The sequence below is a fragment of the Pestalotiopsis fici genome (assembly GCF_000516985.1).
Source record: "Pestalotiopsis fici W106-1 unplaced genomic scaffold PFICI_Scf_1, whole genome shotgun sequence".
In the NCBI taxonomy this organism is placed as follows: domain Eukaryota; kingdom Fungi; phylum Ascomycota; class Sordariomycetes; order Amphisphaeriales; family Sporocadaceae; genus Pestalotiopsis; species Pestalotiopsis fici.
The window spans coordinates 3,761,322-3,782,311 of record NW_006917091.1 but is presented as its reverse complement, the minus strand read 5'-3'; the positions used below and the strand labels follow the sequence as shown (position 1 = coordinate 3,782,311).

Below are 20,990 nucleotides of genomic sequence, written 5' to 3'. Positions count from 1 at the left end.
GAGTCTTCAACAAAAGTCGAGCCTAGTCACCAGCCTTTCCATTCCTGCTGCTTGAGGCAGCTCTCAAGAACTCGACTGCCCACACACAGATGCAAGCTTGGAAATCCTGAGCCAGCACCATGGCTTTCCAGCAGGGTCAGGATCTGGCCCTCATCCAGACTGAGCGCTTGGGCTTCTTGTCGCTCGCTGGAGAGGCCAAGCTTCAGTTGACGGAACCATGGACGCAAGCCGCAGCTTCAAACGCTTCTCTCATCAGTATAGCAAACCGCAAAGGACTGGTTGCGGCAGCTGGCCCCGACAATATCACCATTGCCACGACCGAAGCTGTTCGGAAAGCATTCGAAGCCCCAAAAGTTGGCGACAATGATGCTCGCCCATTCGCGCCTCAACTCCAAATTCGCCTCACCACCCGCATATCTCATCTTGCCTTTACCGCCGACGAGAACTATTTGATCATATCAGCCGAACTTGGTGGTGGTCTAGCTGTTTATGATGTGCAGGCGCTGCTTGGAGGCACGGCAGAATCAGCATTTCAGATACCCACAAATGGCGAGGCATTGAGAGCCCTTGTGCCAAATCCTCAAGCAGCAAAAGGGGAGCTGGTTGCTGTGGTTACCCAGAAGGGCAATCTGCTTATGGCTAATATGAACGAGAAGGCATTCGTGACAGGTCCTAATGGCCAGATCCTTGCAAATCAAGTCAGTTGTGTAGCATGGAGTACCAAAGGCAAACAGATCGTCGCAGGTTTGGGCGACGGCACGATTCAACAAATGACGCCCGAGGGCGAAGTTAAATCTCAGATTCCTCGGCCTCCTAGTGTCGAGGCCAATTACTTTGGTACTTGATTTCAGTTCCAAGTGCTTTCGCTTTGCTAACAAGCTCGCCAGTCTCGTTTTTATCATGGCTCGAGAACGATCTGTTCCTGGCGATATATGTATCTACCGGCTTGGATCCTCCACAATCGATATACCAATTGATCTCGCGACAAGGACAAACATTCACATGCCAGACGCTTACAGATCCTGTCGATCCATTTGGCAGCGATAAGGTTCCTCACCATACGGCGGTCAGGTTGAAGGACTTTCCCCCGAACTTGCAGGATCTCCTGATCTTTTCATCAAGCGCTAGTCCTGATGTTGGCCTTCTAACACGAGCAAAAGCGCCTCTTTCAGATGACAACGTCACAAATGCCTTCACGACCACCGAATTACTGGATGATTCGAAGCGGGCCACAATGCCTATGAATGACAGCATGGAAACACCAATTCCTATTGGTACAGCTCTTGACTTGTCTGGAAAGGAGCCTGTCTATAAGCCCATCCCGACGGATGAATTGGAGCAATCTCCTGGTCCACTTCCTGGTTATTGGGTTCTGAATGAAGAAGGAGTTCTTTCCGTATGGTGGGTTATCTATACCGAATCTATTCGAGAGGGCACCACATATCCTGGCCTGGCTGCTGTAGAAGGTAATGTGTCTCAACCGACTCAAGATCAAGCACCAGCTATTCAAATGACCAAACCCAATCCCTTTGGTGCTTCGAATGGTGCAGCTTTCGGTGCTCCTGGGGGCACATCGACTACTGCATTTGGTAGCAGCTCAGCTCTTGGTACCAAACAGTCTCCTTGGGCAACGCAGTCAACGTCAACAGGCGGATCTGCATTTGGTTCCAATGCGTTTGGAGGCGCTGGCGCCGCCGGGGGTGCCCAATTCGGCCAGACCGCCTTTGGAAAACCTGCCTTTGGCCAGACGAGTACTCCTTCATTTGGACAATCTCAAGCTCTTGGCGCAAAGTCATCTCCTTGGGCTACCGCCGCCTCGAGCGGCTCTGGAGGTTCTGCTTTCGGTAGCGGCGGCTTTGCAAGTGCTAGCAAAACACCCAGCGCTTTTGGTAGCACTACTGCACCTTCAGCTACAGGAGGTTTCGCTAGTTTTGCAAATCAAGGAGGCTTCAGCGCCCTAGGATCTAATGATTCAAGCAGTGGCACAAGTATTTTTGCATCAAGCAAATCAAATGCCGATCAGTCTACAACGACATCAACTAGTTCTCCCTTTGGTGCCCCTGCCTCAAAACCAGCCACGGCTCCCTCGCAACCTTTTGGCTCGACTCCATTTAAACTGATGTCCAGCTTCAAGCCAGACCCGAAGGCAAATGAGGAGTCTGCCATGGATGATTCAAATGAGGGCAACTCTATGTTTGGTAGCGGTTTCGCATCCGCAATTGGAGAACCTACCAAGCCAACAACCTCGAACATTTTTGGCGGCCAACCATCATCAGGTGGACTGTTCTCCACGACCCCAACGTCGACTCCAGCACCCTCCAAATTCTTTTCTCAGACGCCTGCAACTACTTCAGATGGTGGCGGGCTTTTCAGCCTCCCGGCCAAATCTTCCAGTAGCCTGTTCGGAAGCATGACTCCAGGAACCCCCAAGATCAAGGACGAGGACTCGACACCTAGGCGATTACAAGATATTCCGGATGCTCCTCTTCCTCCGGATACTATAAGTAAGGCTTCTTATCCATTCGGAGATTCCTCATCCTCATCAGAATTCTCTGCAGCAGATTCGCCGGCCAATCAGAAAACCCCTACAGACGCTCCCTCGCCGTCCAATATCCCGCTCTCGAGCACGAAACTTGCGGAGGATTCACCGCCTGACTCCCCAGCAGCCGAAGATGCGCCATTGCCTCCTGACCCAACAACTAACCAGAAGCTGTATAAAGTTGATATCCCGCCACTACCAGATATGACGGCATCCAAGCCGAAACCAGCCCCTGCCGATGATGCACCTTTGCCTCCTGATCCAACGACAAACAAGGACATCTATAATGTGAAGTTTGCTCCGATACCTGGTGCTGAAAAGCCTGCTGAAAAGAAGGTTGGCTCTGTCTTTGATAACGTGACATCTTCGCAGAAGTCAAGCTCTCTTTTTGGCAATGCTGGGAAGTCCTCTCAATCGAACTCTATTTTTAGCAATTCGGCAGGGCCTGCACCGTCTACCTCAATCTTTGGCTCCGCCAGCAAATCAGGTCCATTGTCCAGTTCAGTATTTGATGTTGGTCAGAAGAACGTACCCAAACCGATATCGTCGGGTTTTCTCTTTCCGACCGACTTACCTCCCGTCTCATCGTCCAGCGACGAGGAGGCCGAAGAAGACGATGAAGACGATGAAGGAGAAGTAGATGAAGATGAAGATGACGAGCAAGCTGAAGACGAGGAAGATGATGAGGTGGATCAGGGAGATGAGAGCGATGGTGCGAGTGAGGGCAGCGGTGTAGATGTGGCGCAAGACCTGAGCCCTCAATCTACCACTAAGGATAGGACCACTCCAGCAATCACACCAGGAAGCTCGTTTGATGGCGGCTTAGGGGGACCCTTTTCAACAATTTCCAAGCCTGAACCAGAACGTAGGAGTTTGTTTGGCGAGTTTGGAAAGAACATCCCCAATTTACCCCAGCCTAATCCTCTCAGCCCGCGCTCGCCTAGTCCTGTGCGTAATGCTTTTGCATCTAGGGCAGCTGGCGATCAGTCACGGTCCATTACTGCTCCAGGGATGGCATCCCAAATCCTCGGCACGTCTCAACGTGCTGGGAGCAGAGGGCCGCCTATCGTGAGCAAGGAGAAGCCGTTAGAAGATCCCCGCGTTGAGCAGCGCGCCAAGGCCAAAGCTCGGAAGGAAGCCGAGGAGACGCAGTTGCTGGTGGACGAGGACGATGAGATCAGGCAACAACAGCTCAACGCCCCAATTGTACCAACGCTCGAGCTGGATGAGTTCATTGCTCATACCGGACCACTGCCGTTGGCTGACGACAACATTCCAGCTCAGGTTGAGGCTGTATATCGGGACATCAACGCCATGATAGATACATTGGGGTTGAATGCTCGTTCGATTGAGAATTTCATTGAAGGCCACGCACGAGCATTCCGACATGAACACCGGGATAAGCACGATCTTGCCAACCCTGACGACTGGACCATAGGAGAATTGGAAGATCTTCGAGCAATCGTTTCGGAAGACTTGGCAAACGAGTTGTCCGATGCCCGTATCATCGATGTGGAGGAGAAAATTGCCGAATGTCAAAACCTTCAAAGGGAATTCAAGCGCGATATGGCCAAGTGGAACGAGATCCAGAAAATGATCAATGCCAAGTTGGATCCTGAGCAGGCCCTGCTGAACCGATCTCTTCCTCTCACAGCCGAGCAGGCAGCACGACAAAATGATCTTCGTCGTGATTTCGCACGCCTGACTAAGACGCTCGCGGAAGCTGAGGAGAGCCTCACCATGCTCAAGGCTAAGATCTCTTCTGCTAATGCTGCCAATGGCAAAACGGGCTCAGTCCCCACAATTGATGCCGTTGTACGCACCATCTCGAAGATGACCAGCATGGTCGAAAAGCGTAGCGGCGACGTTGATGTTCTGGAGAACCAGATGCGCAAACTACGCTTCGCCACGGGCTCACCGGCGCCAGGCCTAGGCGCCAGCACAAGAAGCCGTGAAGGCACGCCAACACCCCAGCGATTCGGATCGTCTCTTCTCTTCTCACCTGACAGATCGTTCCGTGAGAGCACACCTACGCGCAATAGTGTCATGAGACATTCCATGTCGGCGTCAGTGGCAAGCATTGGAAACGGCATGTTTGCAGTTCGCACGCCGCCGCGCAAAAAGCTGAGCGGCTTTGGCGAGTTTGAAAAGAAAGCCGTCAAGGAACGAAAAGCCAAACGCGCAGGAGTACTGGGCAAGTTGAAGTCGAGTGTAGAGAAAAAGGGTGCTCAGGTTTGGGCATTGGAAAATATCGAATAGATTCGGACAGATCTGAACCGGATCAGTCTAGTCAGTAAATCAGCATAAATCTGGAGTGGACTTGGAATTGTACTTTGATGCTGTATTTTAGATACTTGAGGAGTATACAGAGGTACGAGCAATGGGAAATGAAATAATTATTAACAACTCAATTTCACGTCATGAACTGCCCGTGCTGATCACATGACTTTGCTAGAACCTTGCGGACGGCCGTTCTTTTCGTGCTCCAGGTCATGCATGTTCTTGATACATTTTCGATTTGATGGCGCAAAAGTCACGAGCAAGATTTTTGGCTTGCTATATCTCACTTGTCATGTTGCTAGACGAGGCATCCAAAATAGCGTCTAGTATCATTTCATAATTGTACAAATGTACACAGTTGAGGACCCAAGGAAATCTATGAGATTTTTGTTTCGTTTTCCCCCCAAAGTCTCGAAGGTATCGCAATCGTACAATCCTTCCACACCCACCCTTTGCTCCTCAACTGCGAACGAACCCGAGCCGTTAATCTCGCCGGCTTCTTCGTGGGCGGGAATGGCGACCGGCCTCTTTGTGGTTTATTTTTTCTGGCGGTACTTTCCTCGTCGTCCCATTACATCCTCCATCGCCTATCCGCTGTCAAGACACATCTGTATACAAGGCGCTTTACGGGTTCTTCGCAGCCACGGCGTTGAGGTAGGCCTCCAGGTCAAAGCTCGGCGACATGGGGTCCTGGTCCACTGTTTATATCAAATTCATCCCTCTGTTAGCCAATCTTTTCCTTCTTTGCGTGGTTTTTGATCTCTCTTCAAGGAACAAGCAGAACTCCAAGGTCAAACGTACGAGGGCTCTTCTGGGCGCTGAGAGACTTGGGGTTCTTCTGCTCGGCGTACTTGGCACGCGCCTGCTCTATTAATTGCTGCTGGTGCTCGTACTCCTTCTTGGCGTGGGCGGCGTTTTGCGTGGCGGTGATTGTCCTCTGGTGGGTGAAGCCGAAGAAGACACCAAAGGCCAGGGCCGAGTACCGGAGAACCTATTGCGCGTGGTTTGTTAGTCTTGCCATTGTGTGATGTTTCCCAGGCTTCTGCCTCCAAAAGTCAAGGAGGGGGGGCCAACAGCCTGGACTGGAAAAAAGTCTTTGTGTCGGCTCCCCTACGAAAGATGGTCGTAGGGGCGGTGGTTGATGGCTCGACCGCAGAGGGAAAGCGAGCGAGAGAGAGAGATTTTTCCCTCTCCCGGGGACGCGGGAAAGCAAAAAACACGTACGTTGACACCCGAGGCAGACATTCTGAGAGTTGCTGCGAGCAGTGCGATCGCTGAACTAGGTAGGAAGAAAAAGGAAGGGCGGGCGAATGCACGGAATGGGCGATGTGATGCCAATTGGGCCCTGTTGTCGAGATCGTGGAGATGTTCGAGATGTCAATCTGGTGTAGCAAGTCTCTCACTGTATTTCGGTCGGGAGAAATCGCCAGACACTTGACTTTTCGGGCTGGCTGGGCTCTGGTTGGAGCTCTCGCAGCTGGCGGACGGGTCGTGATTCGCTGGATTGTGGTAGCTGTGGGTACGCGCTGGCTAAGAGCTCTGGTACTCTACTTTGTCTACGTAGTGGACGTACCAGGGGGGGCAGGTAACAATGTATCGCCCATAAAAACTGGAATGGAATTGATGGCTCCGGTTTGTGCACTGGCCACTCTATGAACCTGTGTATGACCATACCCAGTCCAATGGGCTAAGGTAGCTAGCTGCACAGCGAGAGTCACTACCTAATAAGCTCCCCCAGTTGGCCGTGTCGCGACAACAAAGGAGTCTAGCGGGCAGAAGGGTCCTGGTGTCGTGTAAAGAGAGACACACTGTCGCAACCTGTGACTTTTCTTCACTGACCTGTTGACCATTGCAGAGGCCCATAATTCTCTTTGGCATTTAGCCTACACCATTGTCAGCTGCTTTGAAAGTTCCCGCCAGCCCGGTCGCCTCGACCCTCGCAACACCCACCGCTGCAGCATATCCCATTCCCGAGATTTTGACCCGGTATGGGGCGAGCGACAACAATAAGGAGGAAAGCATAAACATGGATCGCCAGGCAGAAATCGCAAAGAAGCGCGCCAAGCTTCAAGAGCTCAAGAGAGCCAGGGAGTTACGGCAACAGGAATCAAAAAGTGGCAGTTCTGGTGATGTATGCACCTTGACCCGACATGTCATGTCCATACAGATACCCTGAGCGCAAAAGAGCTAACAGCAGCTCCTTTATCTAGCTCCATGCCCCGACACCTGGTAAAGAAAGACGGGACATCGAGTCCATCATCAGTTCTCTGGTCGGCGAAGGAAGACCATTGTCTACTGGAACATCCTCGCCGATACATCGAGGCAGCCGCCCAACCAGCGTCTTGAGTGCTGGAGAGCTGAGCAACGAGAACTCGGATGTTGCCTCGCAAACACCCGGTCAAGTAGCGGCGCCTTCACAGCCACAGGTCCTATCCACCGTCTCTTTGCAGACCGTCTACGAATACCCACCGTCGCCTGTCAAAGAAATCATTTTCCATAGCGCCGGAGCGCAAACGACAGAGGAATGGACATCGCCCACGTCAAGGAGGTCTCGGGCCTACTCGGACATTCCAGATGAGGATGATATTCCTGATCTTCAAACCACTCCGACAAAGAGAAGAAGCAGAAAGGAACGTGAAACTCAAGAGGAGATTCGGGAGAGGCTTAGGAAAGAGATCGAGGAGGATATGCAAAGGGAGGCACAGGAACTTCGCGATCTCCATGGCGGCAAATTTGGTGGCTCGGTCGCCACGTCCAACTTTCCCGCTCGAACTCTCAACGAGGAAGAGCTTCAGGCGGCTACGGGCTCAGATGAGTTCATGGACTTTGTGGAGAGAACGACCAAGATTATGGAAAGGGCCTTGGATGAGGAATACGACATCTTGACCGACTATACCCTTCAAGCACAGAATATCGATGATGAGGAGGAACAGGGAGGAAATTCGGCAGGTAAAGGCCGGCGCAGGATCAAGGAAACCCACCAGTTCTTCGATGAGAGGTGGTCCAAGAAGCGTATGGTGACCAGCATCGACTTTCATCCCAACCCCAAGTTCTCGGAGATCTTGCTCGCATCTTATACCAAGAACCCCGCTGCACCGCACGACCCGGACGGCGTTGTCCTGGTATGGAATCCTCATCTTCACAGTCGACCCGAGTTTGTATTCCACGCCCAGTCGGATATCCTCACGGCCAAATTCTCCCCCTTCCACCCCAACCTCATGATTGGCGGCACCTATTCTGGTCAGGTTCTTATTTGGGACAACCGGGCCAAGTCAGCTCCTGTACAAAAAACGCCGCTGACTGGCAGTGGTCACTCGCATCCCGTCTACTCGGTCGAGATTGTTGGTACCCAGAATGCCAACAATGTCATTTCAGTCTCAACGGATGGACAACTCTGCTCTTGGTCGGTCGACATGCTCTCACAGCCTCAAGAGCAACTCACTCTCACCAACCCCCACCCCAGCAAATTCGACGATGTAGCGCCAACTACCATGGCCTTCCCCTCGGCGGATCCGACATATTTCCTTGTTGGTTCCGAGGAGGGCGTCATCTACCCGTGTCATCGTTACGACCGTGCAGGCGCCAAGGCAGGCGTCGATAGTCGCCTTGCGTACAGGGGTCATACTGGCCCTGTCATGTCTGTGGACTTTCACCAGCCTCGCGGACCTGTTGATCTTGGTGATCTCGTCTTGTCGTCCTCGCTTGACTGGTCCGTCAAGCTGTGGAAGATCCGCGCTCCGTCTGGCCCTACGACACTGGTCACGGAGTCTGGTGGCATTTCAGTGACACCGCTGCTCGATTTTGTTCGCGAGGATGTTGTCTACGATGCTGCATGGTCTCCCACGCACCCGGGTGTTTTCTCTCTGGTCGACGGAGCTGGCTCGCTCGAAATTTGGGACCTGAGTGTTGAGACGGAGATTCCCGTGGCAAAGATCAGCCCAACTCCTAGGAAGGAAGGCCGCCAACTACTGAGCAAGAGTCTCAACAAGGTGGCATGGGAGAAGCACGAGGGCAAGAGATTAGCAACGGGTGGCATCGATGCTGCTGTCACGGTGTTTGAGGTCGGCCCCGACTTGGGAGGCAAGGATACCGCCAAGACAGAGGAGTGGGTGAATGTCAAGAAATTGGTGGCCAGGCTAGAGGCGTCCAATGCAGCAGCGCCCGCATAAAAAGGTTCATATCACTTGGACAAGGGGCTCAACTAGTTCATCCGCGAGCGAGTAATGGATTGTGGTTGCGTGTCAGATTAGGAGTTTTGTCTATACCCCACGAAAGAAATCATTCTGCTAAATCCAATGCTTCAAAATTGTCCGGAGTCTATACAGCATGTTACATTCTAATTGTATAGGGGCTAAGTATGTTTGAATCATTGCCTGGCTCTGGAATGATCACAAACCGTGGCTATGCTGTACATTTCGTGACATTGTGAGTATTTCAGCAGGCGATTAGTCACATCATTCAGGCTGACTATATGAACCTCAGACAAAAGACCGTTGTATAAACCTAGATTTTCTAGCAAAGATGATAGCTTGATGATATGCAAATGATCCAGCAACCAAGGCAAATGAGACGGATTAAAAGAAAAAACGGCAAGGAAGCAGAAACTAGGTAGTGTGAGCCCGAAACACGGCGTATCAACTTTTTTCCACCTCCAACCCTTCTTGGACTTGGATGGGTTGGACCTGTCAACCCCCAAAAACTAACGCTGTATATCCTTGGCCGGACCGCACTCGACGACGCGGCCGGCATCGAGCCGGACAAACCAGTCGGCATCCTTGACGGCCTCGAGGCGGTGGGCAATAGTGATGACGGTGGACTCTTTGAGCTCGTCGCGCAGCACGTCCTGGATGGCAAGGGCGGTGGCACGGTCAATCGAGGCCGTGGCCTCGTCGAGGATGACGACGGGACTGCGGCGGAGCACGGCGCGGCCAATACCCACGAGCTGGCGCTCACCCTGGCTGAGGTTCTTGCCGCCCGTGTCCACGTGCGAGGCCAGCGACCACTCGGGCCCCAGGATCCGGTGCAGCACCGTGGTGCACTCGGCGTCCGTGTGCTCCTCGAGCGGGTCCAGGTTCTGCCGCAGCGTGCCCGGGAACAGGACGGGGTCCTGCGCCACAAAGCTCACGCGCTGCCGCCACGTGTGCACGTTGACCTGGGAAATGTCCAGGCCGCCCACCTTGATGCTGCCCTTCTCCGGTCGCAGCGTTGCCAGGAGGGCCAGGGCCAGCGTGGACTTACCCGAGCCTGTTCGTCCAAGACACGCGCACGTGGCGCCGCCCGGGATGGTAAAGGTGACATCCGATAGCGAAGGCTCGAGATGCGGAGCGTATTTGAGTGTGACGTCCTCGAACTTGATGTCGTCCCCGTATGCCGGCCACGAAGCGGGCGGATCAATATCTCCAACTGGTTCCTCTTCGAGCTCCAGCAGCTCAATGACACGCTCGACTGAGACAAAATCCATTTGTAGTTGTCCATATACCTTGCATAACATATGCGTGGCATCGACAAATTGTGCAGCTGTAGTCAGAACAAAGGCCGTCAACCCAGATGATAACCCATTGTGCAAAGCAATCATGGTCAGGATGAAGGTCGAGAACGCCGAAAGCGAGTCGAAACGGTACATCAACCACGACTGGAGCGACCAGTAGAAATGATCTTTTTGCTGGAAAGCATCGGTCACGACAATGTTACGGTCCTGGAAGTTGGGCTGCGCCTTGAAGGCACGGATTGTCGCTAGTCCATCGAGCAGGATGCCAAAATTTGACATGAGCGGACTCAAGGACACCATCTCGAGCCGGCGCAGACTTTGTGAAGCGGGGAGAAACTTGAGAAATATATACACAAAGCTTGCTGTCATGAGAATAGCAAAGAAAAAGAAGACAGGCGTGACAAAAGCAATGATGACCAAAGCACTCAGCCAGGTCAATAAAAAGAAGGCCATACTCTGTAGAGGTGAGATGATTCCGCCATCTAGCATTCCGATATCCGAGGTCAATCGGTTCATCAACCTGCCGATGGGAGTAACGTCGTAGAATCGGAACGTTGCGTTGCTGACCCGGGTGATCACCTTTACAAAGAGGCTTTTTGCCGCGATATACATGATCAAGAGCAGGGAGAGCTCAGTGATTCCAAACAGAACAGTCATCAGAAGAGCAATGCCAAGATACAATAGTAGCCACGGACCGACATTTTCGCTAGGAGAGGGGAGTCTGTCGAAGAGATGGTCCGCGAAAGATCCATCTACAGTGCTTGCAGTAAAAGCAGCTTGATGCAAAAGACTAGCAGACTCATGATTGTATCCTTCCGCGAATGCCTTGAGGAACCATCCACTGAGTATACGGGCAACGCGGAACAGGGTGAAGATGATGACCAAAATAGCCCAATATCTTAGTCGTCCAGCCTTGATGTAGGTCCAGTAGACCGAAAGAACTACACCGCCAGATTTTCGGTATTCTTCTTCAATGAACTTGTCACGAATTGCGGCGCCTTGTTCTTCATCTGATGCCTGTGTGTCATGAGAATCTTGTCCATTCTCCTCAGCTGCCTTGGCTGAAGCTAAAAGATCCTGCGGAATTTCCTCAGGGTCCAGTATGCGGGCACGTCCATCATGGATTTCAACCACTTGATCTGCAAGATGGGTTACCAGATCGACGCGGTGGGTCACAAGAATGACGGTTCGACCCTCAACCAAGCTTCCGCGCAATAGTTTTTGTACAATGGACTCGGCAGTATTGTGGTCTAGAGGAGCCAAAGGGTCATCAAGGAGCAATATGCGCGACTGGCTGTATACTGCCCGAGCAAGTGCTACTCGAGCCTTTTGGCCTCCAGACAGTCCGATTCCATTTTCTCCGATGAAAGAAAGGTCTCCGTGTTCAAAATTGGCGAGATCAGGCGTCAACGCACAGGTGTCGATGACCCGCTTGTATCGCTCAGGATCGTAGGGCGAAGAAAAGAGAATATTATCTCTTATGCTCATATGCTGGAGCCATGGCGATTGGGCACAGTAGCCAACCATTTCACTTGGCAGAGTACAATCCCCAGATTGTCTATCCAATTCTCCGAGGATTCCTTGTAAAAGCGCTGATTTGCCCGAGCCTACCGGTCCGAGGATCACGGTTAGCCCTGTGGTGAAATTGACATTGATATCCTTCAGGACAATATTATTGGTTCCTGGCCAAGAGAACGAGGTGTCTCGGAATTCAATATCAGTGGATTCCTCATTGGAAAACCCTTCATCCTTGTCCGGCTCTGCCATAAAAGATTCGAGACGACCAATTGCAATAGAGGCATTGATCACCATCATCACCAGACCTGGAAGCTCCTTCAAGCTAGTCTCTAGCATGTTGAACAATAGCAGAGCAGGGAATGCTACATCGACGGTCAAAGCGTTGCCCGCGAGGTATGTATAAGCAAAGAAAGTGACAACCGGAAACATGGCGCCGGCAGAGATGTTGATGGTCCCGAGAAGCGCCGCCCAGAGTCCGGTAATGACCCTTACGTGCAATTCATGATTTCTAGCAACCATGATCTTGTCCAGCCATTTCCCCTGCCAGTCGTACCACCTCAAGTGTCGGATCGCCTCGACAAACTGCGACGTGGTCTGCAGTCGATTGTCTGTAGCAACTCTTCGAAGCTTCTCCCTTGCAATGAATTGTTTGACACTCAGAGCGCCAAGAAGTTGAATAGCCACAACCCAGGCAAGACCGACAAAGCACGACCATCCAAGGAATTTCCACACCAAGTATAGGGAAAAGGCAAATTGAAATGGCTTCGTAATGAGCGCTGGACAATCCCAGAATCGCTGCGCTACCTCATAGCAATCGTTCCGCATCAGGTTCAAGATCTTGCCCATGGATGCTGGGGGCTTGGCGGCAGTGGTCTTCTGTTGGCGGCCCTTGCGAAGTTTCAGCCAGATGAGGAAACGAGTAAAGCGACCCTCTTTCGCCTCGTCACCGTTGAGACCATTGCCATTTTCGTGTTGCGAATCCTTCTCTGGAGGTTGAAAGCCCTGAGACTTTCTAGTCAGGGTTTTGGCATAGATTGTAGTGATCAGCTCGCCGCGGGATCGCTCATACGCGCGGCGACTATACCAAATGGTAAATACTGCCGATTGTGCAGCTATGAGCCTCACTAGCAGAAGAGAAATGGCATAAAAAACAGATTCAGTCCTGTAACCCTCAGCCGTTTCGATACTAGCAATCAGGCGCTGAAGCAGGACTGGATTCGACAAGTTGGCAACCATTTCCAGGATTCCCAAGGATGTCGTAATCATGAGATCGAGGCCGTTTGCCAAAATCAGTCTCCATATGAGGGATCCTTGGAGGTTCCGAAAGAGCATATGGAGGCGGCTGTGCTGAAATTCGAATGGAAGCAACCAGACATCATCGTCATTGAGCGTCTTCTTCGAAGCTATCTTGATCAATGGAGTCATCCACGATACGGTCATGAATTGCCACAGGGTCAACCTGTCCTCGGGGCTTCGTAGCTCATTTGTTGCCTTGTCATGAGGCCCTGCAATACCGTCGGTGCTCAGGGCAGGATTCCTCATCGGCATGGACAAGATGACTATGACAGCTCCAATTGAGATGCATAGTTCCGCAATGTTAAGCACATTGAGCTGCCGTAGCTCAGCGTACGTGGCGTAGAGGGTGTAGATTAAACCAAAAGCGATGATAAGATATACAGTCAATAAAGCCTTGGGTGTCTTGCGCGGCCGCTCAATGACGGTGAATAGGATGGATACTGCCCAAGGAACCAAGTCCAGCCATGTCCATACCCTTCTGGGGGTAGCCGATGCAGAGAAGACGGCGAGAACTAAGCCTCCAATTGAGAGCAGAAGAAGGGCAAGAGATGGCAGTGACCACCGCTTAGAGTGCGGCGCACTCAGCCAAGCATCTTCCTGGGCGAATCTACTGCACCACTGAGGTGCTTTAGGAAGCAGGAAGCGCAAGACATAGAGCAAGAGCAGTGCTCCAGAGAGCGAGGCCTGTACGATTGAACTGTTTCTGCCGTCAATGCCCGAGTGTCTGGAGGGAGCCGTCTGTGTGCCCGGCGAATCGTCCAAGGTGTAGTTGTGAGCTAGGTGCAAGAGGCCGGGGCCCAAGGGAGAGAGAAGGCCTTGCGCTTCATAGCTGTGGGCATAGAACGAACGCTCCAAAGTCATTGGTATAAACAAGGAGATACTTTCAGAAACATTAAAACATGAGAAGCAATATTGAAGCTAAAATGAAAATTCTATATGTTTAGAACATTTGATATTGACTTGGTTTCCAGGCAGACACGCTGGTGGCATGCAGGTAGGTAATCAAGTCAGTAAATGGCACATGCAATAAGGAATTGGGTAACTGAGTCGGGGGTGGATCAAAGCTCTGTCCACGCAAGAATAAGTGGGGCGAGTCCCTTATCCCCTTCTTCTTAAATAGAGAGAGGGGCGAATTCGGAACTTCACCGCTGTACTGCTGTGAGACTCAAGTGCTGCGGGCCAATTGATTCATACATGCATGTCATGTAGTGTACGCACGCAGAAGAATACCATTTGATAGATCTGTTGATGTAGCCATGTCGTGTGTGGAGCCGAGCACGATGCAACGACGCATGCTGGGGTTGTTGGCTAGGAGCAAGATGTCGCTACCAGAGATAGAAGCCGATTGATGGACATTGCATATATACACTCACATGGCGGGGCTTGATTGAAACGGTCGCTTGGGATGATACCCAAAATTGTGAATGAACAGCCATTGTATAGTCAAAAAGTCTTTTCCATGCGATGCAAAAACTATACACTAGTATAGACTCTCTTTGTGTATTGTACTAAAAAAAAAAAGACCTTATAGAATACAGTCTCAATTATTGTCATCATCTGCAGAGTAAGAGGGAGTTGAATCGGTCATTTACGGATACTTACGCGGTGCATAACCGTCGGAATGCCGCAGCGAGTGATTAGCTCCGTATTGTTGCACAACGTTACATGGTGCAATAATCCAGGTAGCAAGTGTATATCTGACTACCTGATATGGCGAAAGAATCAGATCCATTTCACAATAAACCCAATTGTAATTGATCAACATGGAACTTGGCGATTTCTTGAATGCAAATGCGATAGCAGCGTGGTATACTGATTAATTGATGCGTGGGCAGAGGCAATCGGTGCCACAATCCCAGTCATGATACTAATTCCTGCCAGATTCCCAAGCAATGCGTGCGTGGTGTACCAACCATCCATCGCCCCATGCCGTCATGCAGCTAAGACCGTGAGCTTCAAATAGGTATCGTCCCTCCTTCAACGCCGATGCCAGAAAACAAATCATAGAGAATCGTCACCCAATATCTTGCCTCACGCGCCAACACAAGCAACCATCAAGTCTTCATAGTTTCCACTCGTTTCGCCCTTGATGCGTTTGGCAAGAGATGTCTTATATCTCTGCTGGAAGGCACCGTTGATGTTGGCCATGGCATGTCTGTCCCAGTGATAACGCACGACGCGGCTGACGAGGAGCTGATCCTTGGTGCCAAATCCGGCCATGGCATCTTCGAGTAAAGCCGCGGCATGCATGAACTTGTCAACGCCGTGGTTGAGCTGGAATAACAGAGCCTCTTCCATGTGTCCACTGAATTCCTGTCAAAGTGTTAGTATAAGCCACATCGATCTTCATAGGTTGCCGAGCTAGACTTACTTTGCGAATAACATCGGCAAGACGCTTCCTAAACTTCTGCTCGTAGGCGTGGTTGATTGCACGGATTTGGTTGTCGTTGCGGGTGCTGAGGATGGAACAGAAGATCATCTCATCCGTGCCCACCTTACCCTCGCCAGCACGGTACAGGTCCATAACGTCGCGGTCGATATCTTGTGGGACCACGGGTGCGCTGTCCTCAGCTCTGTTGGCCCCCAGCACAATGAGAAAGTGGCGCTCCGTCTTCATGCTCAGATCTCCCCTGACGTCGTTCTCCAGAGCCCTTCCGAAAGTTTGTTGATACTTTCTCTTGATGGCTTGCAAATCCGCATTGGAACGGCCCAGTAGAACATCGTTGAGCACCTTCTCCTTGGTGCCGGGACCGTCCATAGCATTGTAGAGTAGATGACAGTCATGGAGCAAAGGTCCTTGAACAATGGCCACCAAGCCCGTCTCGAAATAGCCGCTTGTCTCCGAGATGATGTCCTTTTCCAAGCTCTTGTTAAAGTTGCGGTAGTACACGTCCTTGATCGCGTCGATTTGCAAGGGATCCTTGTTGGCCAGTGTACGGATCAAGACCTTGTTATCGGTGCCAAAGCCCTTCATTGCCTTTCTCAGTGCATGGGCGTCTGGGTTGGCATCCCAATTAATAATCTGCGGTGGTCCATATCCCAGGGAAGCCGGAGTGGGAGGACCTCCCCAGGCTGGCGCAGGAGCTGCATAGTTCTGCGGAGGGCCGGCGGGCGGCGCGCCGTAGCCTTGCTGCTGGTACGGTGGTTGTGGTGAGTGACCTCCATAGGGCTGGTTCTGAGGTGGGTATTGCCCTCCGTGTTGCGGAGGAGGCGGCTGCCCATAACCGCCATATTGACCTGGAGGAGGTTGATGCGGAGGGGGAGCACCGTGGTATCCCTGGTGAGGTGGTGGTGCTCCGTAGTGTCCCTGCGGCGGCGGCGGTGGTTGACCATAGCCGTATTGGCCCGGCGGCGGTGGAGGCTGTTGGCCATACCCATATTGCCCGGGAGGGGGGCCACCGGGGGGTGGGTGGCCGTAGCCAGAGTACTGGTTATAAGACATGAGATTGTTCGCAACCAGATGGAGTCGCGACTGCGTGGCCGGGAAAGTGTTTTAGAGTAGTGAAGGTAGGTAAAGCTGGCAAATAGGAAACCCAGAGGTGTAAGTCAGACCGGGCGTTTCGCTCGTGAGCAGGAGTGGCGTCGCTGGGTAGGAGGTTGAGAAGTTATTATAAGTTTCGGTCGGCGGGAAGAGAGCTGGCAAAACCTAGTCGCCACGAGGAGGCTGTGGAATAGCGACGCGCAGGAGTGATGTATGCTCGCACCTATTGCAGTGATTAACAGGTGACTCGTTACCAGCAGCCAAGAGAAGAACAGCCCACCTTCATGGGTTTGCTTTCAGCTGTGCAGGATGTCTTTCGGGGGTGCTAAGGGACGATCATTGGTGGCGGAGTAGAACTCTGGTGGGATTCAGGCTTCAACGTCATCTTACATCGTGCAATTGTGCCCCGCACTAACATTAAGGTATGGATTTTAGCATTAGTGGTTCTAGACGTGCCTTTCACGATTTTTATTTGGTCACATTTCAAACAAAGCCACAAAGTATCTTGCATCTATTCTAGTGACTACAAGTTTTGAGGGTGAAAACCAACATGACAATCAATTTGATAGCCAATGAGAAAGCACCTTTTTGAGCAGTCGAATCTTACAGAATTCGCGATAGTAATTTCGCCAGGTCCAAAAAGCCACAAAATGTTCCCGTCATATGATCTTCGTTGCCTCCAGCCCTGCGCGCAGCAGTGGGAATAAGATGGTACCGGTTTTTTTCGCAAATTTTGTAGAACTATTAACGCAATGGGCACCTAGCAGGCCCCTTAATTACCCCCACTTTTTTAACGTTAATTTTATTTGTTATAAGCTTTCCCAGCCAAAACACACTTAAATTATATATAAAATAAAGGAATAATAAATAAGGTTTATATTTACATCGTTTATAAGTGAGGTTATTATATAATAATTTTTTATTAATTTTTACTAATTCCTAATATATAAACGTTACTTATAATGCCGATCCGGACGAGCCGTTTACCTTTAATAAGCCTTATTACCTCCTAATCCGCTTAATTACCGATTTTACCTTTTTTTAGAAGATTAGCATTTTATTTATTACGTACGATAACGAGGACCTAAACGAGCCTCCGATAATTATATATTATAAATAAGTTAAAAAGGAAAATAGGAAAATCGCAAAAGACCTATTATACCGCCTATTTGTTTATAAATTACGGTATATACCTATCCGAATTAATAAAAAATATAGCAAATTAAATATTAATTTAGGTATAAAACGCCGATATATTTACGGATTAGTATAATTTATTTACGTATAATATTAAATTCCCCGATTTAGCTTTTAAAAGCCTAAATCCGATAAGTTTTTAAAAATTATATTTTTATATAAAAAGTGGCCCGTGCGTTAAATTTTATTAATTTCCTTTTTTTTATTAACCTTTTCCGTTTTACGTCGTACCGATTTAGTATTATAGCTATTTCGTCTTTATTTATTTTGCCTAATCTTATTATATTAATGCTAAAATATTTAATAAATTTACGCAGCTTTATATTCGATAATTAACGATATTTATTAATATAATTTTTAGCTATATATATAATTTATAATATATCGTTTATTTATATTAATATTTCCCGCTTATAATTCCTTTTAAATTTAATATTAAAGTTAATTATAATAGCTTAATTATTAAGCTTAAGGTTTTTTGCCTCGATGCTTTTAATTTTAATATTACTATTTTTTTTATTAGATAAAACGTTAATATTAATATTTTTAAACAACTTCCGGATTATATTTAATTTATAATTTTAGAAATATTAAACAGCTTAGGTAATTATATAAATTAATATAATCCAACGCTTTAATATAAATTATATAAATATTAGATTTTTTTTTTCGGTTATGTAATTATTAGTATATTTTCGTAACTTTGCCTTTAATAGTAAATTAATATATATATTTAAAGGTTAGAATATATAAATGCAACTAAAAGGAATTATAGCAAATAAAATGCCGTTATTTTTAAGCTTTGCTTTAAATATATTTATTTTATAAAACCGCGTTATATTTTATATTAATATAATATTTCTCCTTATAATCCGCCTTATAGGGATTAATTTTTTATTTAGCTATTTATAAATTAATTTTTCGTTATTATAAGCTGTTTTATTTAGCTTTATAGTTATATTTTAGTTTTATTTATTTTTTTTGTTTTTTTCGATTTTGCCTTTAAAAATGCCGTAAAAAATTAGCTTCGGCTTTAAACGCTAAATACCGTTATTAAAAATATATAATATAAGCGTAGCTTAGCGCTTATTTTATTTATTTTTTATACTTTTGCCGGTTACGTTTTTAGCCTTAATTAAATTATAAATATAGCTATTAAAAAATTCGAATAATATGTAACGACTACACTACGGGTTTCTAGAATAAACCTAAAATATAAAAGGTATTAGGGTTTATGCTAATAGGGAACGGTAGTTTTAAAAAAAGGTATTAAACAATAAATATTTAAAGGTAAGGATAATTGAATTGATTTATAAATATGGTCGTTAAAGCGTATTAAATGCTTTACTTATAAGTAAAATAAATGCTTAAATTAATTATTAAGGTAATAATTATTTATATAGGAAATCCTTTTATAATATATATTTATTTATTCTTTTACTAATATTTTTTAAATTATAATGCTAAGCCGATTTTATAATCCTAAAATTAATAAAGTTTAATAATCCTAATAATTTAACCGTTTAAATTATTACTAAAATTATAATTTTATTAGGCAGCTAGCTAGCAGCTATTAAGGATAATAGTTCCTATTTTAACTTATTTCCGGCTTTTGGTGCTAAGCCTTTTTTTTTTCCTTAAGCGCTAATATATTTATTTATTTTTATATAAAAATGCTTATTCGTAATATTAGCTTTTTTTTTTATATTTTTTATTTTTAAAAGATTATAAGCCGCTTAAATAGGTCGTAATGCTTACGTGCCGTAATTATTTTATTTCTTTTCCTTATTATTCCTTTTTATTTTATTTATAATATATATTTATTATATTAAAATTTTTATCGGAAATAACGAAAAAACGAAAAGCTCGTAAATAAATTAAGCTTTTTAATTTTATTAAATTAAACGGTCGTATTATAAATATACCGTATACGCTTTATTTTAAAAATAAGCGTCCCTACCGAATAGCGGATAAAAAATCGATTTGTTATTTAAAATATATCGCGTATCCTTTTCGGAAATGCGATAGTATTTTAATAGCTTCTACGCTCCGGAAGGTTTTAGATTAATAGCGGAAATTAAAAACCAAAAAAAAGGAGGTAAGCGACGATTTTTTAGAATTTTACGAAAAAATAGCTAAGCTTTAATCTTTTTTAACGGCCGCTATTAATCGGTTATTTCGGATTCGGAAAATTAAAGCACGAATAAAGGCTCGTAATTCCGAATTATTTATTTATAATATAAAGGAATTAAATAAAGAAAATAAGGTTTTTTTTGCCTTTAAAAGTTACGAATATTTTATAATAGGTGATTTTTAATCGTTAGGTATCTTTAACGAGCCCGATTAGTCGGCGCTTGGTTTCGGAAATAATTTTATAAATCTCGGTCCTTTTATTAAAGCTAAAAGTATTAATTAAAAGTAATATAATTTTTAATATACTTCCTAGGTTTTTAAATGTTTTTTTTAGGTAGGTAATTTTTTTATTTAACGTAAAATTAATATCCGCGTCCGACCTTTTTATAATTAATAATTTCTTTAATAATATATTTTTGCTAATTTAGTTTTATTTTTAGTATTTCGTCGATTTTAGCGTTTTTTAGTATTGGTTCGAGCAATAAAATATAAAAAGTTTTATAGTTTTTTATAATTTTTAATAGCTTAAATCGGTAATTAATATTCGAAATTTTTTTATCGATTTTAAATAATCCGAGTTTTTTAAAATTAAATTTATCGCTTAATCGTTTTATTTTAATATTTTTGCGTAGGAAATAAACCTTATTTCCTTTTTTAAAAATTAATCTTTTAATCTTTTTTTTATCGTATTAAAGTTTTATTTTTTATTAAATGGCGATAAGGGTTTTTTAAAGTTTTATTTACAGATTTTTAAATTATTCGACGCGTATAATAGCGTATAATACAAATTTTTTTTTTTATAGTTTTTTAGTAATATCGGGTTTATATCCGTAATTAGCGTAAAAAAGTAATATTTTAATAGGTTTTCGTACTATATTATTATATACGAATTATGCGAATAGCAATAATATAACCTAATTATTTTATTCGTAGTTAATATAATATCTAAAATATTTTTCGAATACCTAATTTACTCGTTCTATCTATCCGTTAATTTACGGATAAAAAGCTATTAAAAGCTTATAATCGCATTTTAGCTAATTAATAAATAATTTCTA

At 46.6% G+C, this 20,990-nt stretch overlaps 5 protein-coding genes across 5 annotated transcripts; 2 read left to right on the top strand and 3 right to left on the bottom strand.

Moving 5' to 3' along the window:
* Window positions 1-119: 119 nt before the first annotated feature.
* Window positions 120-4,798, top strand: PFICI_01146 (uncharacterized protein; the record flags this gene model as incomplete). The annotated part of the gene is made up of 2 exons (XM_007829727.1): window positions 120-837; window positions 888-4,798. The coding sequence occupies 2 exons, from the start codon at window positions 120-122 to the stop codon at window positions 4,796-4,798; spliced, it is 4,629 nt and encodes a 1,542-aa protein (XP_007827918.1).
* Window positions 4,799-5,443: 645 nt separating this feature from the next.
* Window positions 5,444-6,064, bottom strand: PFICI_01145 (uncharacterized protein; the record flags this gene model as incomplete). Its single annotated transcript, XM_007829726.1, has 3 exons — window positions 5,444-5,517; window positions 5,621-5,810; window positions 6,044-6,064. The coding sequence occupies 3 exons, from the start codon at window positions 6,062-6,064 to the stop codon at window positions 5,444-5,446; spliced, it is 285 nt and encodes a 94-aa protein (XP_007827917.1).
* A 781-nt stretch (window positions 6,065-6,845) lies between these two features.
* Window positions 6,846-8,988, top strand: PFICI_01144 (uncharacterized protein; the record flags this gene model as incomplete). Its single annotated transcript, XM_007829725.1, has 2 exons — window positions 6,846-6,950; window positions 7,030-8,988. 2 exons carry the CDS (start codon window positions 6,846-6,848, stop codon window positions 8,986-8,988), a joined length of 2,064 nt encoding a protein of 687 aa, XP_007827916.1.
* Window positions 8,989-9,518: 530 nt separating this feature from the next.
* On the bottom strand, window positions 9,519-13,982 carry PFICI_01143 (uncharacterized protein; the record flags this gene model as incomplete). Its single annotated transcript, XM_007829724.1, has 1 exon — window positions 9,519-13,982. One exon carries the CDS (start codon window positions 13,980-13,982, stop codon window positions 9,519-9,521), a length of 4,464 nt encoding a protein of 1,487 aa, XP_007827915.1.
* A 1,170-nt stretch (window positions 13,983-15,152) lies between these two features.
* On the bottom strand, window positions 15,153-16,563 carry PFICI_01142 (uncharacterized protein; the record flags this gene model as incomplete). Its single annotated transcript, XM_007829723.1, has 2 exons — window positions 15,153-15,434; window positions 15,493-16,563. The coding sequence occupies 2 exons, from the start codon at window positions 16,561-16,563 to the stop codon at window positions 15,153-15,155; spliced, it is 1,353 nt and encodes a 450-aa protein (XP_007827914.1).
* Window positions 16,564-20,990: the final 4,427 nt, after the last annotated feature.